At 43.3% G+C, this 19,915-nt stretch overlaps 1 protein-coding gene across 5 annotated transcripts in view; it reads right to left on the reverse strand.

Annotated features, from left to right (window-relative positions):
• The window catches only part of INCENP (inner centromere protein), a 20,569-nt gene continuing 654 nt past the window's right edge, over positions 1-19,915 (reverse strand). Inside the window, exons 1-18 of one of the 5 annotated variants that reach the window (XM_082191326.1) lie at positions 19,676-19,785; positions 17,039-17,183; positions 15,185-15,292; positions 13,833-14,551; positions 12,642-12,678; positions 10,433-10,460; positions 9,790-9,880; positions 7,113-7,164; positions 6,529-6,640; positions 6,308-6,445; positions 4,312-4,421; positions 4,105-4,225; positions 3,647-3,769; positions 2,797-2,969; positions 2,196-2,310; positions 1,895-1,993; positions 768-918; positions 1-314 (exon numbers count right to left, since the gene is read on the reverse strand). In XM_082191326.1, the coding sequence (XP_082047452.1) occupies positions 112-314; positions 768-918; positions 1,895-1,993; positions 2,196-2,310; positions 2,797-2,969; positions 3,647-3,769; positions 4,105-4,225; positions 4,312-4,421; positions 6,308-6,445; positions 6,529-6,640; positions 7,113-7,164; positions 9,790-9,880; positions 10,433-10,460; positions 12,642-12,678; positions 13,833-14,551; positions 15,185-15,292; positions 17,039-17,175 (2,517 nt within the window). In that variant the 5' untranslated portion in view covers positions 17,176-17,183; positions 19,676-19,785 and the 3' untranslated portion in view covers positions 1-111. Of the gene's footprint in view, positions 315-767; positions 919-1,894; positions 1,994-2,195; positions 2,311-2,796; positions 2,970-3,646; positions 3,770-4,104; positions 4,226-4,311; positions 4,422-6,307; positions 6,446-6,528; positions 6,641-7,112; positions 7,165-9,789; positions 9,881-10,432; positions 10,461-12,641; positions 12,679-13,832; positions 14,552-15,184; positions 15,293-17,038; positions 17,184-17,766; positions 17,789-19,530; positions 19,553-19,675; positions 19,786-19,915 lie in introns of those variants that run through there. The other 4 variants (XM_082191327.1, XM_082191325.1, XM_082191324.1 and 1 more) reach the window with 4 other exon arrangements.

Consider the following 19,915-nt stretch of genomic DNA (forward strand, 5'->3'; position numbering starts at 1 on the left):
CTTGGAAGTGCAACATTTATTAATATAAACAAGAAAAAAGGGACTCAACATTTAAAACAGAAATACACTTCTTGAACAAAAACACCACATATCCATGAGATCTAGAAAACATCATATCTTTAAAGCATATGGTACATTTCTGCCACCTGGGAATGGTGGAGAGTTCCACACTGCAGAACTGGTGCGTTTGAAGTAACGCGGCTTGCTCTTCTTGAATATTTCTTCTAGTTTAGGGCTCTTCACAACTCCAAAGAGGGCAGCGGTGTCAACTGGTTTGTAATACTGATGTATGATTGCCTGGCTTAGTAGATTTCCTAATGGAAAGAAGAACAGCATACAGTCAGTTGAAGCCAATTAACCAAGTTTTATGTGTCATTAATAATGCTCATGAAGAACTCAACTCAAAGATAGTAGGTTGCATCCAATGAACCTAAGAGCCTGCTGGATCAGGCTAATGTTAATAAACACTCAAGTACTTGAGCATAAACATTAAGTAGACAGCATTGCAAGCTTGGTCAGACTAAAGGTTTGTCTATCCCAGCATCCAGTGGCCAGGTAAATGCCTCTTCCTCCTTTAAACCTAGTATTCAGGGGCATGCTGCTTCTTAACACACAAGATCCATTCAGCTATCATGACTAATAGCAGCAGATAGACAAATTCATGGAGGAAAAGCTAGTGGTCTTCGCACCTTCACCATCACACCTTGAAGCAGCCCATTCCATACAGCAATATAAGGAAAGATCAACTATAAAGGATTCAAACAAACCAGTAGCCCAAGCAGGTATGGGCTTGCGGGGTTGACTCTCATCATCTGTTGAATCATCACTGTTCAAATCCATTCCATAATTATTCACATCAATCTTGGGCTGTTTAGGGCCTTGTGGTGTCATCGGGTAGGAATTACAGCTAGTAGAGTTCTGGAAAGAAGATGAGGGGAGAGCTAAGTCACTGGGTATAGAACCAGATTTTGCTGGCAAAGTTACAATCACGGAATTGTAGAGTTGGAAGGACCCACAAGGGTCATCTAGTCAAAACCTCTGCAATGCAGGAATCTTTTGCCCAACATGGAGCTTGAACCCACAACCTTGAGATTAAGAGTCTCATGCTTTACCAACTTAGTGTTGTTGCTCTGCTCTAGAATCTCAATACAGCCTTTTAGGAAAGAACTTATTCTATCAGAAGAGCATGATGAATCACCACCAACTGACAAACTACGAGTCAATATGGCTAACTTCACCCAGCAGCATGCCCCCTCTCAATCAAAACACACTGCAACCAATCAACTGCAACCAATCATGCCCTAGGCCCTCTGATCTCTCTCTCTCTCGACCAGCAACAAATCTCTTTTCAAAGTTAAAGAAGCACAACTTTTCTGACAATGGCCACATCATTATTTTTTAAAGGCCCCTTCTTTTATACAGTACAGCTTTCTCCGTTGAGATAACCAGCTGTCAACCAGCAAGAAGCTGACGGTCCAAAGCAAAAATTCCAAATTCCAGTTAGCGTTAACAGTTTATTTAAAAGTATATGATTTTGGCATGCTGCCCTTTTCAGGGTTTAAGATATATTGCTCCATTTAATGTAGTTGTTCACTTAAGAGCAGCCTTCCCCAATCTTGTGCCCTCCAGGTGTTTGGACTACAACTCCTGCCATGGGAGCTGCAGTCAATCTAGTGATCCAGGTTGCAGAAGGCAGACTTGGAAATAACTGGGTCAGAACAACATGTGTGGGACTTTATGTTCAAAGCCTTTATTAAGTGGCCTCAAGGCACACTGAAGGTAATGTGCTTCTGTGGGCAAGCCTGTGCATTGCAGTACATGCTCTCTCTCATAGAGAAAGTCAATAGGGCCATCATTACTCCTTTCAATGCCTGATCTGTGGTTTGTAGCTCACCTCGATAACCACTGTTGTATTCAGTTGTTTGCTGGAAGCCTTGGCCTCAGCCTCAGAAGCAGCTTTCTCTCGCTTCTCTTCTTGTTGCCGCTGTTCCTGCTAAAACACAAGAAGGCCACACAGTTGATAGGTCACTGCTCCCACCCTACACTTGATGACACAGTGCACTCCAGGAAGAAGCATACAGGGTCTGCCAATTTAAACTTCCCCTAAAGCAACCGGACCCAGATTTGGGGAGCTGAAAACATACCTTTTAGTATAAGGAATATATTCATGTGATAGAAACATGAGAGCCACTTACCAATTTCCTCTCCTTTTCCTCTAACTCTTTTCTGAGTCGCTCCTTCTCTTTGGCTGCTGCTAAAACCTCTTTATGCAGCCGAGCAGCCTTCTCCTTCTCTTTCTGTTCATGCTCCCTTGCAGACAAAAGACACTTCATTACCATCCAAAGAAAGAAGGGGATCATGACCTTAAGCATGACCTGTACACCCAGCATTAGCTTGAGCAGCACTCCCAACAGCCTGTGGCATACACCTTGGGGCTCACATCATTCCCCCCTCACAGCTTCATCCACAGCCATATTTTTTAGATTGGTGAAAAGAACACCTACCCTTTCCTGGGGTGGGCGACTGTTGCAGCCTGGCCCAGCTCCCTGGGGGTGGGAGAGCAGCCCCATCCTCCCTTTGGTGCTAGCTGCTGGCTTCAGCTATGACTGGCCGCGGGGGATGATGGGATCGTCTTCCATTTTTTAAAATTTAAACTGGCCAGTATTAGCCTTTGAAGGGGGCAGGGCATCAGCGGCAGACCAGGAGGAGCAAGTCTTCCCTCTGCCCTATATGGAATGGCTGTGCTGAGTGACTGGAAGCCTTCTCAAGTGGGTTGCTCAGTCATTCTGTTCTTACCGCTGTGCTTGGAGCCTCTCCTGTTCTCGCCTCTTCTCTAGTTCTCTCTCAGCACACAGCTTTTTCTCCCTTTCTAGTTCCAACTGATGCTGCTCTGCAATCTTTCTAGCCTTTTCTTGTTCCTCTTCTTCCCTTTTTTTCTGCATTTGCTCCTTGTGCCTTCGCTCTTCCTCCTGAAAAGATAAACGCAGCAGGCTAGTGCTATTGCACTCATGCCCTGCTTTGGGTCTAATAATAATAATTTTTAAAAAATAAATTTATTATTTATACTCCGCCCATCTGGCTGGCCACTGGGACGAAAGGATACTGGATTAGACAGGCCTTTGATCTGACCCAGCAGAGCCCTCCTTATAAAACAAAAAACTTTTGCCAACTCGTCTTAGTATAATGACCTAAAGAGCTGTAATGAAGTCATATAGATTATGCATAAACATCTGCATGACATGAATCAAATCCTCAACTCCACCTGGGACAACTACCCTGAAGTATTCAGTTGCTATTCACCTATGTTTCATAGGTGAATAGCAACAGTGAATACTTCAGGCAAGACAAACTTATAAATTAGACTTAGATTTCTAGTAAAGTTTCCCCTTCAAGTTGTCAACCTCTGAAGCTTGATGAAGAGGCAGACATTATTATTTTTTAAAAAGATCCTTAACTGGAGCTATATACTATGCTAAAGTAGCAATTACCTTAAAAATCACTACAGATTCGGTGACCATGAAAGACATAGAAATACTTGAAAGCCTAGCCTCTTCAAGTCCTGCAGCTACATGGCTTTGAATTTAGCCTTAACAGGGGTGTGCCTACTGTCCTACATGGCCAGCCACTCCCACACCCCTGCCCTTACCAGCTGCAGAGCTCTTCTTTTACGGGCATCTTCTTCTTGTTTCCGCCGGGCTTCAAGTTCTTCCAACTTCTTGGCAGCTACCTTCTTCTTAACTTTGTCCTCTGCCAGTTTTTCCTCACGCACCTACAATAGGTTGTGTATATCTTGCCATTATACGGGTCATGTTTCTTTTAAAAACAAGATAAGCCTAACACAGTAATGTAAGAGATATGTCCTTTATAACGTACCAAGCACTCTAAACCCTTCACTGTTTTAACAAGACAAACACACGGAGGGAGGGACTTGTTGGGTTGATAAGACTATCAGCACAATCCTAACCAGGTCTACTCAGAAACTAAGTCCTACTGAATACAATGGGGCATATTCCCCTGATGAGAATGGTTAGGATTTCCAAATAGATAATTAAACTCTGAAGAACACATGTTTCCAAAATGCTCTCTGGCCATATTCATGTTCACCTTCTCATTTTTCTCCTCATGCTGAGCAAGCTTTTGCTCAAGCCGCCTTCTCTTCTCTTCTTCCATCTGCTCTACCCGTTCCCGAGCCTGCAACACCTTGCGAAGGCGATCTTCGCGCTTCCTGATGGCACACAGGAGTTCAGTTAGAAAAAGCTCCAAGGCAAAACTAGGAAAGGAGTAACTGGAAGGATGTCTATGTATGCATACCGCTTTATCTCTTCCAGCCGCTGCTTTTTCCCCTCCTCCAGTTTCTGCCTCCTTAGTTGTTCTGCTTCCTCCCTCTTTCTTTGGGACTCTAACCGTTCTCTTTCCTTTTGCTAGGTAGGGAAGGAAGTTCATTAGCACACATGAATAGAATGATGTGTCTGTTAACAGTTACTGTAATATGAAAACCCACCCCGGTAGAAGACAGGCAACAGAACTGGAAGGAACTATTCTCTCCACTGTGGCAAATGTTCCTAACAGTGAAAACATCCTTTGTAGTGAAAGTGTAGTAACTACAAAAAGAGAGCACAAATTTAGCCACCAATTTTCCCCAAGAGCAAGATAGGCAAGAACTGCTCAATCCCTCACAATGCCTGTTCTACACTCCTTCCCTCCCCCCCCCCCCAGCTAAATCACAGCAAACAGTTAGTGATTAGACAACACTCTCTATAGTACTTGAATGCATTGTTAAACCTAGAGCATGCATCTTTTACTTATTTCAGAAAGGCTTTGATGCACCTTATGGTGGATTGGGTAGGAAGAATCACATAGCAACAACACGCTGGTAATTTCTGTCTACCTTCTTGAAGTATTGCACCCTACACTTCCTGATACACATGCAGTCTAGAAATGCCCAGACCTCAGACAAGCCATCAAGTGATTTGACAGGTAGATCCAGCACAAGACAGGGCTCCTTTGCCTTCAGTTACATAGAAGCAGATGCTATTTCCACTATCACCATCACACAATATTGACAGAAGCAACACACCTGCAAAAAATCTTTCATTTTGGGTACTTCTGTCAATATCCATGCATGAAAAGAACTTGTAAGGAGTATAAAAATGCAGCAGCCAATATGATTGGGCTAGCTCATGGTAAAAGGGAAAAAAAAGGTTTTATCTACTGCCTTAGATGAAAAAACGAAGCTGATAGGTAACCTTAGCCTTTTAATCTGCCCAAATTAAGCTATGTAGTTACTTTCTAACAAACGTAAGGAAGGAGGAAAATAGGCATCCCTGTTTAGAAGGAGGTCTTCCTGAATTCAATGATCATACCATGTAAGTGTGCATAATGGAAGTGAAAAAGCTCTGGACCACCAGAGCCAAGGCCAAATCCACCAATGCAAACTGAACCAAGACCTTAAGAATGCATCTAGTTTCTTTTTTGCACTTTATTCTAAACTTAAAATAATTAAACAGAAAAAATGTTAAGACATTCAAGAGAAGAAATGGCAGTTATTGATTATTGTGTTTTGAAATGGTTGTGGCTTTCTTACTACAGGGAACAAAATAGCACAATGCTTACCCATTATCTACTTTTTAGTAAGATTACCCTAATAAGCACTAAATAAAATGCTAGAATTCCACCTTAAAAAGAGGAAGCAATGTTAAGTCACTATGCAGGTTAAGAATGCCATTAGATAACACACCATGTTAATGATATACAAATACAGCTACTGTGAGACCAAATGTTGTTACTTACAACAAACCCCCGCTGTACGAAGAGAAGATTGAGACATAATTAATGCCTTTGGAAGTTAGCACCCAAATTATCAGTATTTCATTGCCAACAATACAAAAGAACTAGACCACTAGTTGATATAGGATTTGCCCTATTCAACTCTCTGCCATGCTTCACCAGTCAAGCCCTGTTTAACCCAAGGAAAAGTAATGGATTTAACCAAATGGCATGCAATAAACTTATGCTAAAAGATCACTGAAAAGCTAAGCTATGGAGTGGGGATGGAGTAATTCACAACCTGAGGTCAAAGACATAAGCTGGTTAGCTCAACGCAAAGGAGAAATGTTGCTCTCATCCAATCCAATGTCAGTCCTTTCAGTCTCTTAAGCCCTCTTACTCTTACAGCTCCTCCTTCCCTTAAGCCCATGTGAAGTTTTTGTGCAATTTATTTCTTACATTTACATCCATCCTTTCATCCTAGGAACTCAAGGTGGTATACATGGATTTAAAAACAAAACAAAACAGGACTTCACTCTACCTGGGGAGTGGCTTGGATAGGAGTGTTTTGTTTGATGAATGATTTCATGGTTGCACTTCGACTCAAAGAGCCAGGGGTCATCATGAGCACTCGGTTCTTATGCACTGTATGCAAGAATGTCTTGAAAGGACGGACAACCTGAAAAATACAGGAAGTGATCAGGCCTTGGAAGGCAAATGATGGGACCTGGTTCGCTCCCAAAGATGGAATTTTCGACTTACTTTGCTGGCAGGGCACTGCGGAGATACAGCCCTTTTCCTTGCAGGGGAGAAGTCCTCCTCTGAGTGCTGTCCATCTTCCTCATAAACTGCTCTTTTATAGCTTGGCTTCCTCCTGTAAATATTAAATATTAATACAGGGCTCATTTCATAGGATGCACCAGCAGAGAAGTCAACCACCTCCTTGTCTCAGAATTACCAGGGGAAGTACAGGACTCTGGCTCCATTCTCTGTTGCTTAGGATCCTTTGAGGCCAGAAGAAATATAGCTGCTCAGTTAAGTATTTTAATTAACTCTCCTCTCACATAGGAGCTACCCATCAACCAACCAATGGACCTGCTCTCCTATTCTCATGATGCTTGCAGTCTTCTCTGAAAATCCTCTCTCTCCGCACAGGAGAAAAAAACTGTAAGAATACCCATCTTGTATTTTCCCTTCACTTCCTCTCCTTCCATTCTTCCACTGTTTAGATCCTAGCACCTTCAACCTGCATACAGGTGTCAACCAAACAGAACAATTAAGCACTTAATCCTCAGATATCATCATCTTGTTTTGCTCCATGGAGGTTTTGTCCGAAGAAAACATACCTAGCACTCTGGGGCTGCTTTTGCACCTCATCAGTCTTTTCAGAACTCCCCCCTGCATACAGAGAAAGAGAGCAATTAGTGATGGTGGAAGTGTTTCATGTAGCAAAGGCCTGAAGCCAAAGTTGTTTAGTCAACAAAGGGATGAATACTTATAGTTGTCAGGGCAGAGTTATTATTAATTATTATTATGATTATTAGACCTATACCATAGATCTCAGGGCAGTTCACACCATAAAGTTACAATATAAAAAAGGCAAAATACATAATAAAAATAAGAACAGAAACAAGCCAATACCCCCCCTACACAAAACATTTAAAAGGGAATTGGGTGTTAGTCAGCCAAAGGCCAGGTTAAGGAGAAACATTTTTCGCCTGGCACCTAAAGGTGTATAATGAAGGTGCCAGCTGTACCTCCTTGGGGAGAACATTTCACAAATGGGGAGTACAGTTCTGTAGAAAAGGACCATTCTCATGTTGTAACCTTCTGGACCTCTTGTGGAGGCACACAAAGAAGGGCCTCAGAAGATGAGGGTCTAGGTAGGTTCATATGGAGACAGGCGGTCCTTGAGGTATTGCTGTTCTGAGCTGCTGAAGGCTTTATAGGTCAAAACCAGCACTTTGAATGGGGCCCAGAAACTAAATGGCAGCCAATGCCGCTGAATTCTGCATTAGCTGAAGTTTCTGAACCATCTTCAGAGGCAGTCCAGCATTGCAATAATCTAATCTAGAGGTTTACCAGAGCATAGACAACAGTAGTTAGGCTGTCCCTGTCCAGATAGGGGCACAGCTGGACCACCAGCAGAAGCTTATGGAAGGCACTCCGCATCACTAAGGCCAACTGAGTCTCAAGAGATAGCAATGGATCCAGAAGCACCCTCAAGAACCATACCCACTCCTTCAAAGGAAGTGTAACCCCATCAAGAGCAGGCAACTTCCTAGTCATCTGATCTAGGGAACTGCCCACTAGCAGTGTCTCAGTCTTATTTGGATTGGGCTTCAGTTTGTTGCCTCTAATCTAGTCCATTACTAAGGCAAGACAACAGTCCAGCACATCCACTACCTCTCCTGCAGTTGTAAAGGAGAAGTAGAGCTGTGTGTCACCAGGATATTGCTGACAATATACTCCAACCCTCTGGATAACTCCACTCAGTGGTTTCATGTAGATGTTGAACAGCACAGGGGATAAAATCAAACCTTGAGAAGGCTCCCCCACATTGAAGGCTCCATGGAACTGAAGAACACTCCCAAAGCAACGCCCTCTGGGAACAACCATCCAAGTAGGACCAAAACCTCTGCAAAGTGGTGCCACCCACCCGTAGCTTGGGCAGCTGCACCAAAATGATACCATGGTTGATAGCATTGAAAGCCACTGAGAAGTCAAAGAAAATTAACAGGGACAACATTTCGCCTGACAGTGGTCCTCACACAGGGCAACCAAAGCAGTTTCTGTGCCAAAATTGGGCCTAAACTCCCAATAGATATAGAAAATAAGTTTCCTGCATAAGCGCCTGGATCTGATCCAGGAAAGAGACACAAACAACTGGTTGGTAGTTACTTAGATTTCATCACTGCCTCCTTCAAGTAGGCAGGGACTAGCCCCCTCTCGCAAGGGGGCATTAATCACCTCCCTGGCCCAACCAGCTTTCCCCTCCCTACTAGTTTTTAACCAGCCAAGAGGGGCAAGGGTAAGAGCCCTAATGGTCACCCTAACCAATCCAAGCACCTTGTCCACATCCTCAAGCTTTACCAACTGAAACTCATACAACACAATAGGACTAGCCAGTGCTTTCCAAGTTTATACTGAACAGCAAGAGGTGAAACCTACTTTAGACTAAGCATATTGCCAATACATGATGAGATTTCATCCTTATTCAGCAAATATGCAGGAATACATTCTGTGAGTCTCTTGGGACCTGGCACCTGCCTAGCAGGCAGGCATCTTCCAACATACGCAAAACCCTTTTTCAGTTGGGCAGGAAGAGGCTGATCTGAAAGTTGGGCATATTGACATTAGTCCCTTGTCATGGTCAGATCACTTCCGGTTGAGATTTATGAGGATGGTTTGGCCTTGGAAGCTGATGGATCCAGTAGGTTTCCAGGTTGCTCGGAGGGATTTTCTGGCTGATATGACAGGTGCTCCTGTCAAAGCTCTGGCTGACCTCTGGAAATCTGAATGGCTCAGGCTGTTAACATGATCCCCCCCTGAGCGCCACTTCATGGAGCTCGTTTGGCTCCTTAGTATACTCCAGAGCTTAGGGCAAGGAAACAAGCTGGGGGACAACTCAAACGTAAGTGGAGGAAAGATCCAGCTGAATGCCTGTGTATGTGACATAGCCAAGTTTGCTATGAATTTTTATAGGACCCTTCCTTTCCAAGACCTCATGGCAGCATACAGTGCTTCCTCACAACAATTTTTCAATGTAGATTAGTTCAGGAGAAAACTGGCTGAAGCTCACCTCATTAACTTCATGGCCAAACTAGAATTTGAACCTGGACTTCTCAGTCAAACACTAATACACCTTCTACTATACCACATTGGCCAGTCAAGTCATTATTTTTGCTTGAGCAACTGAGCATCTTGCAAATAATAGGCTTGTAAACTTGCCTTTCCTCAAAATACATTCTATCCAACTCACCATTTACCTTCTACTGCTACTTAGCCAAGGAGTATACTGACCTTTGTCATCTCCATCTTGTTCCACAGGTTTGATAACTGCTTGCATACTGGCCTTGTGAGAACGAAGGGACATGCGAGGGTTCTCATCAACCTGCAGCAAAGGCAAATTCCTTCTCAGTACAAGCCCCTCCCATAGATGTGTAATCACTAGACAACTAAGTGGGCCCTTTAACAATTTAGCACAAATGATGTTAGGCATACTAAGCCCCTTCGAGTATCTCTAAAAATGATGTTGGCACTTCAGTGAGAGCCATAGGAAAGAAGGCATTCTAGGACAGCACTCAGGTTCACTAATGTGGAATCCAACATGCACAGGCTCAAATGATGCAATCATGAACTTCAAAGGATTGACTGCAGATTAAGTCTGTGTGTGTTTAACTCTGAACATGCAGTTTCTGTCAAAACATCTCATCCAGCATGTCAGTGTTGAGCAGGTCTGGAGGCAGGACAGATGTACCCTGAAGATGCACCATGGAATGCCACCCAACTCTTCCATGCACATTACACTCCCCCCTGCTTGAGTCTGGATGGTTGCTAATCACACAGTTCTACCCAAAAATGAGTCACATAGAGTTGAGTGGGGCTTACTGCTGGGTAAATGGATTGTGGCCTTAAGCTTCTTTTAGTCTTCTTTAGAACTTACCTTCTGAGATGGTGGCTCTATCATCAGTCTAAGAGAGAAAAGGTATGCATATTTTTAATAATAAACAAATTCCTTTCATGCTCTTATCTTGCAGCATGAGTTTTAATTGGTCTTATCATTTCATTGTATCTTTAAATGCATTGAAGTAATGAAATGAAGTTATCAACCTATCAGCTGAACTCTAGCCTCAGCTCATACTAGACTACAGAAAGCCCATACAACACCTCACTGCTGCCATGCTTTCAAAAATAGATTCACCATTTCCTTTCTTTTCTGTCTGGGTACAAGTCTAGTTATTTAATACAATTTCCACAAAAAATACATTGTGCATGTGGTGTCACTGACAACTTGAAACCTGTGCAGAGGAGTGGCCAAGATGATAAATGGTCTGGAAACCAAGCCTTATGAGGAACAGTTAAGAGAGATGGGTATGTTCTATTAAAGGCCTTAAAGGCATCCAGGGAAAGTAACAATACTGGCATTTCTTTAGATTGCAATTCATAAATTATATCAAGAACCCTTCTTACCGATCCTGCAATGCTTCAAAATGGAATGAAGCATGTCCGGTCAGGGGAGATGTAGGAGGTTATAAAAACATTCAAGTACTTCACTATAATGGCAGCGAAAAGCTTAGCATCCACATTTATAAGTGCTATTGGTCTGTACAAGTCCACTTTTGTGGAATCTTTACCCAGCTTCTGAGTTTCTTAAAGCATAATGTCCAATCCTTCCTTTTGCAAGATAGAGTCTACCTCTGCTCTTTTAACAGCAGCACCTGAACCCTTTACATTAAGCGATCGCGCTTTCACCAATCTATAAGTTTCTACCATAATGTGGAGGGAAGTTCAGCATATAGTGGGGGGGGGGGGAGAAAAGAAAGGAAAAGACAGAACTACCATGAGGGGCTGTTAATAGGGTCGAGAATAGCAAGACTTGTACTGTCAGAATAAGTACCTAGACTTTGACCAGATCTATAAATAAAACAGTGAACTCTGTAAACATAATTTGCCAAGAATACAGGCTTCAACCAGCAGGTAGTCATGGAGGCAGTGGAGAGCTGCTCCATGCAATCTAGGCTTAGGTGGGAGCAAAAGGAGGCTGTTACAATATCTCCAAGTCCTCCCTTCCTGCCACAGGACTGTCAGAATCATGGCTGTAGCAAAAAGACTTGAGTGGCCATTGAAAACTATAGTGCATGCAATGTATTGTTTGTTCTTCCCCCTTTGGTGAACCAGGGTATGTTTCATTCTCATTTGGGCAGTGTTTAGTGTTTTCTGGAAGTTGGAGCTGAAGCATTTTAAGCATATTATCAACCTGCTGTATGTGCTTACAATCCACGCTCTTCCTTTGTGAGGAACAATAAGCTTCTGATATGCCTGTTACATATACTGTACATGAAAGACTCTTCTGAGCATGGCAGAGCTAATTAATCAGATTTTATTCGTGGAATCATTATATTTTATATTCCAGATATTCCCAATGACTTTGAAGACTATCCTTGAGCCTGTAGCGCTCAAACTGTCTCTTGGAGTTTCAACTGCTCAGGAGTCTATGAGCCCACTCTAAATCCACTGGAGACAGTGAGATTCACGGTCCTGTTGATTATAAATGCATCCATACCCCCCCTCCCTCTTTTTCAGGTAAATAATGAAGGTTAAGGTTTTTCCACCTATTCTTCTAGCCTAAGTGCTACATAATCAGTTGTCATTTGGAGCAATTGAATTTCAGACTGGTTTTCAAGGGCTGTATTCACAACTTCATTAGCTGTTTTGGAAATTTCTTTACGGTTCCTGATAGTGTGTCAAACCATCTTTCAAAGGGGGCTAGAGTAGTTGCCCAGTCTGAAGCTAGCTCTTGCTGGATTTAGGTTATGTAAGCATATGACTCTCTATCATCCCACATTTAGAAAGCTGAGCTCCTGCCTTTTTGTTGATGTGCCATTTCAGAGTCTGAGGCCTTGTCCAAGTCCTCAGAACAGATGTTTCCTCCCTTAAATCAAGTTTTAGCATTTTGCTTTTTGGACTTTGTAGTCCCCGGAGCATTACCTTATTGGAGCTGTAAACTGCTGTATTTTAAATCGCTTTTTAAAGCCCACTTGATCTGTTTATCTTCTTGTGGTAGTTAAGCTACCATTTAGCTCCTCAGTTAGCCACGTCTCCTAAATTATCACTTAAAAAAATAATAATCTAAGATTCTAATTCCAACTCACCCAGATTCAGTAATTTCTTCAGCCACAGCAACATGACCTGAATGAGAAGAGACATGAGGTTACATCTCCAACAAAGTCAAACATCCGCAGAAGCATCCTGGCTCTTAGACTGCACCCCACAATATATGACATCATCCTGGACCTCCTTAAGCACCACTGGGGTCTACCATGGGCTAAGGGACAAGTGCTCAAATTTTAAAATCTTCAGTACTGGAAAAATAATTTGCTGTGACTGGAAAAGTTTTTGCTAATTCCGCCTGGTAAGGAGTCTGAAATGCATTCTAAGACAGACACCTAACAATGGTTAATTTATACTCTAGGACTACTTTCTGTAGCATATACAGAATGCATTAGCTTCCCTACATCACAAAATTGTCGGCAAGCAATAAGCTGGATGCAGCTGCTCCTTTTGTAGCTGGAGGATGAGAGTAGGATGTTGTGATGTGCTTTGTGAGGCAGTGTATACGGATGTCCTGGTGGCCACTGTTTTTCTTTTATTTAAAATGTTTATTGCCTATTATTCACTGCACATGCCAATTCGAAAGCAGGTTACAAATGAACACAAATCTACACACATCACTGGCAGGCATCCCAAACATTTTATGACCATGCCTCTTCTCATTGGAGCCTCTGGCTATGAACACATTTATGCAAGCACCTGACAGTGACTGTTCCACAGCAGCTTCATGTCTCTGGATCACTTTCCTCCGAGATACAAAGTTGATGCATCGCTCAAAACTGGCAGAAGACCTACCTTCTCAGCTGGCAACTGATGGGCAGCAAGTATGGGACATTTTGGCAGCATCCACCTATCCCCAGAACCAACTATTGCTAAGTGCCCCCAAACCTAAATGATAGCAGTAGGTTTCCCCTAGATGTACTTAAGGCCTGCACCACATGACTTAGGATAGATTTAAAAAATAGGAAGCAGGTGTTTCAAGACAAAGTCTCACTGAGTATAGAGTAAAATTATTCCAATACATCACCTTTAATTTTAAACCTTACTTTTGCCTTGAGTTATTGGAAACTACAAAGGAAGTTATCAAGAGGGTGGAAAGCCTAACCAAAATAATAAATAAATACATCTTAAATATTGGAAGCATTTTGCAGTTCATATCAAGCTAGCCTGCTACAAGGTAAAAACAGCAACACTTTTTTTTGGTACTCTTATCTCACATTATTGAAACTTACAACTTTCATGCCTAGCAGATAATGACCGCTGGGATGTTTTCCGCTTTGACAAAGACTTCCGACTAGATCTCCGGATCATTCTTTCCCTTTTAGTACTGAGTGAGTATCTCTCAGCCATAGAGGCTCTGGAGGACTTGGAGGTCCTGCTTAGGCGGACTGAGTGACGGTTTGCTTTTGAAGTAGTGGGTGCTTGTGAGCTCTGGTTTAACTTCTGAGCAGCCTCTGATTCAGAAGCCCAGCTGTCCTCTTGGTTCTGGGCACTTGGTTCTTGGTTCTGAGTGCTGGATTCTTTGTTTTCAGCGGCACCGGGTACTTCTGCTATTTTCATCTTGCATATTCCCCGTCCCTCTTTTATTTCAGCTTCAGGAGTTTCTTTCGCCACAAGGCAAGTTTTGGTCAAAGGTGATCTCTTTATAGGAGACCCCTCCTCAGATAATTGAAGAGTCAAATCAGCTGTATCTGTCTGAGGTAGCACTTTTTTTGCCTGCAGTTCTGCACTACGCCTCTCATTAGCACTGATTACTACTAGTGGTAACCGATCTTTGGCTAAATTGAAAGATAGTTTCTTAAGAGAAGCATCTGAGACACTGGCAGATGAGGCAGCCCGAGATCTAGTAACACGATGACAAGGGGAGGCATTCTCTACATTAATTTCCAAGTTTTTTCGACTTCGGGTAATCCGTTTGGAAAATAACCGAGTACTCTCTCTTCTTGACAACCTGATAAAAGAAACACATTGTAAGGAAAGCAATGGGGACTAAGCTGACTGTGTGCCAAAGCTGGCAGAAATGGAGTTATAAAACCAATTTGGTGTTGCAAGGGACAATAGCGTAGCTGAACTGAAAAATCCTGGACAAACTGAGTGAGAAATGTTACATCAACAATTTACCACTTATATATCATTCAAACCTTGGGCTGATGAAATCAATATTTATTTTAAAGATTTATACCTTGTCTTTTGATTCAGGGTAACTATGTTGCTTACTACAGACAACAGACTAAGAGACTGGCTGATGGACAGGGACAGAGAGAGGGATTCCTTTCAGATTTGCAGTCCTGGGACACCTGGTAGATGGAATTAGGAAAGTCCTATCCTTGTTGTGATGTGCTTTGTGAGGTAGTGTGTGGAGATCTCCTGGTGGTAATTATTTTTAATTTTAAAAAAACATTTACAACCCACCCCTCATTACAAAAGCACAAAAAGACACATTTTTAAATCTTCAAAACATATTTAGCTAATCAAATAAACATTGCAACCCAATCTAGACATTTTCCTGAAGTAACTACAAGGAATTTTAAACATTATCTTCCAGATTATTCCCTGCTACTTAGCCCACAAATACATTCCCTACCTCTTTGTAGCAAAGTGATCATTCTTAACAGAAGAAAAACGCTTCTTTTTCCTATGACTCTTCTGTGATGGTGTTTTTGGCATCAGCTCAGGTTCATCACTGGAGCCACTATTTTGAGATAAGAGCAGAAGTTTAAATTCTGGTCTGCCAAGTGCCTTTACCTAGGAATATTGCCAACTACTCACTGAATGGCAATTTCTTATTTCAGACCATTTCACATAATTCATGCTGTAGGATTGGAACAATCAAGGTATCGATTCCTACAGAGGTCAAGCTATTGGAGACCGAGAATGTCAACATTTTCCTCAGAAGCAATGGCTTGATGACAGGCTAAAATTGCAGGTATCCCACTTTCATTCAAAGTTCATCTTTCAAGCTCTCATTTTGGTAAAGACTAGGAAAAAACATTGTTTGCAGTTCAGGATATTGTTTGCAGCTTGGGATTCTTTTACCAAAGCCAGTCTGGTTTCTGACCATGGCACAGAATCAAACTTCCTGAAACCCAGAGACTAATGACACTGTACTGTACTATGTCTGACGGAGTAATCACTTTGTTGTATACTCCCACATGAGAAAACACATTAATACTGTAACATATTCTCTAATAATATAGCATATGAGAATTATAGTTTGTAACATCCAACTAGAAGCATTCTCTGCAGACTGTCTTGCCAGAGTTGTGTAGGCTCTGGTTATCTCCCGCTTGGACGACTGCAATGTGCTCTATGTGGGGCTACCTTTGAAGGTGACTTGGAAACTACAACCAATCCAGAATGCGGCAGCTAGAATGGAGACTGGGAGTGGCTGCCGGGACCATATAACACTGGTCCTAAAGGATCTTCACTGGTTCCCAGTACGTCTCCAAGCACAATTCAAAGTGTTGGTGCTGACCTTTAAAGCCCTAAATGGTCCTGTCCCAGTATTATTATTAATAATAATAATAATAATAATAATTTGAATTTATATACCGCCCTATACCCAAGGGTCTCAGGGTGGTTCAGTATACCTGGAGTATTTCTACCCCCATTGCTCAGCCTAGACACCAAAGTCCTCCTCCGAGGGTCTGCTGCTGGTTCCTTCACTGTGAGAAGCGAAGTTACAGGAAAACAGGCAGAGGGCCTGCTCGGTAGTGGCACCGTCCCTGTGAAATGCCCTCCCTTCAGATGTCAAGGAGATAAAAAACTACACAACTTTTAGAAGACATCTGAAGGCAGCCCTGTATTGGGAAGTTTTTAATATGTGATGTTTTATTATGTTTTTAGATATGCTGTAAGACACCCAGGGTGGCGCTGTGGGCTAAAGCCTCAGCGCCTAGGGCTTGCCGATCGAAAGGTCGGCGGTTCGAATCCCCGCGGCGGGGTGCGCTCCCGCTGCTCGGTCCCAGCGCCTGCCCACCTAGCAGTTCGAAAGCACCCCCGGGGGCAAGTAGATAAATAGGTACCGCTTGCCAGCGGGAAGGTAAACGGCGTTCCGTGTGCGGCTCTGGCTCGCCAGAGCAGCGTTGTCACGCTGGCCACGTGACCCGGAAGTGTCTCCGGACAGCGCTGGCCCCCGGCCTCTTGAGTGAGATGGGCGCACAAACCCCAGAGTCTGTCAAGACTGGCCCGTTCGGGCAGGGGTACCTTTACCTTTACCTTTAAGACACCCAGATGGGTGGGCTGTAAAATAAATAAAGTAAATATCTTTTCCTTGCAGATTTACCATTGCCTTGATTTAAAATTAATCTAGCATGGGTGACAAACCTAGTCTTAACCTATGGTATATACACAGCTTATGGGCTGTTGTTATTTCAATGGATTCCTAGAACAAAAAACTCATGCTTTGGGGCACCATTTCTAGATATCTTGCTCATACCTCGTAAACATCTTTTTAGCCTCTTCAATAATCTCATCCATCCACACACAGTCATTGTTGTCAATATTTTGTAGAAATTCAGCAAGTTTCTTCCTTGCACGTTCTTCCGGCATCACTGGGTTCCCCATCTTCCACATGGCTTGGCCTGCAAAAATGAAAGAGACTTCTTGCTCAAGGCACAAAAAAACAAAAATCCATTGATCTCCCCACAAATGGTAGGAAGTATATTGCAACAATGTAAAACAGCATCATGTTGCAAAACTCAAATGGTTTTCTCAACCTTCTGCCTGCCTCCTGTACCTCAAGGCCACTCTACATCTTAAAAACAGAAGTGAGCAAAAGGCAGCAGGGTCTGTGGCTTTCATTACACATCTCTTGCAAAAACTTCTTTAAGTTCTCAAAGTTCTGAACCTAGCTCAAGTTTGTCATCTGAACTAGCCAGATGTTTCACTGATAATCACAGCCAGCCAATCCTTTGAAAGACTTTAGAGCTGTCTTACCAAAAATAGTAGTTGGACATTCCATTTTGGTGCCTGTAACCTTGGTTTAAAGAACCATTTGGTGCCTAGTATATATTTTTGAGTTTCTAACACTGTCTAAATCCACTTGCTTGAGTATTAAGGCCCTCACTGAATACAGAGCTACTTCCGAATAAGGACACACACAATTGTAGTGCAAAGTTGTAAACTTACATACAAGATACATGCAGTAACAATCTCAGTTTTTACCTAGCATTGGTTTGTGCAAATGTCTTTTTCATAAATAATGCTCCTCCTGATGTTAATATCCAGTGGATATTAAGCAAGCACTCAACCTATTTTTTGCACTACGCTTTTACACCTCCTTCAACGCTAGCTTTTCTTCCCCTCCCTATGGCAATTTTGCATGCTTCTCCTCCACCCACCTCCTTCCTACCATTTCCGCTTTCCCAAAGATTCAAAAAATCCCACACATACCCACAAATTTATATTTTAAATAGATAAAATCGATTCCACAGTTGAAATGGGAGCAGTTAATAGTAATCAAAGGAGAAATTCGGGTGCTACCATATTGAACTGGGGAACAGGTACCTCCCAATAAAAAAGGAGTCAGTCAGAAAAGACAGGAGTCCCCATTCTTCCTAGTCTGAATCTTATTTAGTATGCAAACTTTTTTAAAGAACAGTTTTTGAAAAGCACAATCACTCTGTATGCAAATCAAAGGAATGCAAGCCTTGGCATGAAGCTGAGTGCTAGAAATGACTTGAGAGACGTTTTCTTAACAGAAAGTATGTTAATCTTCACCAAGCCATAGGAAAATGCTACAGAATTATTGCAAAACTACCTTACCTCAGCCTGGCAACCAACAGAGTATTCAGAATGAAGTATACTACAGGGCTTTTAAAATTCAATTCCCTCTCTCTCAGCAGCAGCCACAGACTCTTCCAAACTGCAATATGGGATGACAAACTACTTCACCTTGAATTTGCACTGACAAACTTAATAGGTTTTTTTTAAAATGCAAAAACAAGCTATTTCACATTTCACAGCAGAGTAACAAGCAGCATTGACACCTGTCTTTGCTGCTACCTTTTGCTTGGAGCACACAACTTAAAATCTTAGCTTTCTCTATTTCTATGGATGATTCCAATTTCCCCAGGAAAGGGAGACTTAATAATGGTTTATACGGAAGCGACTTTTTCTAACTTCAAATTCACTCTGCCTTTTTGATATCTCCATTTTTCTCCTCCCATTCCTCCTGTTCGGGCTTGCCCTGCTAAATTCAAACCTGGCAGCCGAATACGGAAACTAAGAGACACTCTTGTTACTGAGAACGAGCTGATGGAGAGTAAATACCCCTGAACTTGTGTATGCTTACAATACCTCCCCGCAGCTTGGTCTGACCCTCAACCCACCAGCTCCCGAAGGAGTCGCCAAGCAGCCTGGCATCCCCTCGGAGTAGTTCCCAGGCTGCAGCCCTATAAAAGACCCGCTTACCCATAAGCACTGGGTGGAGCTTACTTCTGAGTAGACATATTTTTTATTTATTATTATTATTGTTGTATTTCTATACCGCTTTATATATTTTTAGAAAATCTCAAAGCGGATAACCACTTGATGCTTCTGCCTTTGCAGCCCCCTCTGGGGAAACACCACGTCCAATAAAGAGGTTGCGCGGGGGGGGGGGGGAGGAAACCTTCTGAAGCCCAAGGAGAGCATCCTGCAGCGAGCAGAGGAAAAAGGAGGCGGAGCACCAGCAGCAGCTACGGCCTCCTCTTCGCGCACCAATTTGCATTCGAGCCATGCAAAAAGAATAGGTTTTGTAAGCTCCTGTCCATTCCGAAACACAAGCCCTGGTCAGTAGCACACTGGTGTTAGGCATAAAGGCCATGGACGAGAGTTAGTGAGAGGGGCAGAATGGACGACGCCTGGAGGGCCGCATTTGAACACCCCCCCCCCCGTGCGCAAAGCTCTGTAAGGCTCCTCAGGCGCCCCTCCGCTCCAGACACCCGCCACGCCCGCCGAGACGCCACCTACACCCTCTCCCCGGCTCTCTGCCGCAGCCGGCCGAGCAACGGCCGGTGTCCCCAGGAGACCGACCTCCGAAGGCCTCCCCTCGCGCCCGCTTCCCCCCCCCCTCCACGGCTTGTAAACTCACTTGGGCTGGGCCCCGTCGCTCCGCCGCAAGTCCCGTTTGTCCGGCCACCGCACGAGCCCCTCACGCCAAACGAGAAAAACCGCCCAGGGTTCTGTACGTCAGGCACGCCGCCCGCTCCTATTTTCAAAGAGCGTCACCGCCGCCGCGCTCCAATGGGAAGCGCGGTTTTTCAGAGCGGTGCCTGCTATTGGCTCAGACGCGACTGGGCGAGACAGAGGAGGGGAAGGGCTCGGAAGTCTT

The sequence above is a fragment of the Podarcis vaucheri genome (genome assembly GCF_965113315.1).
Source record: "Podarcis vaucheri genome assembly, chromosome: 1".
In the NCBI taxonomy this organism is placed as follows: Eukaryota; Metazoa; Chordata; class Lepidosauria; order Squamata; family Lacertidae; genus Podarcis; species Podarcis vaucheri.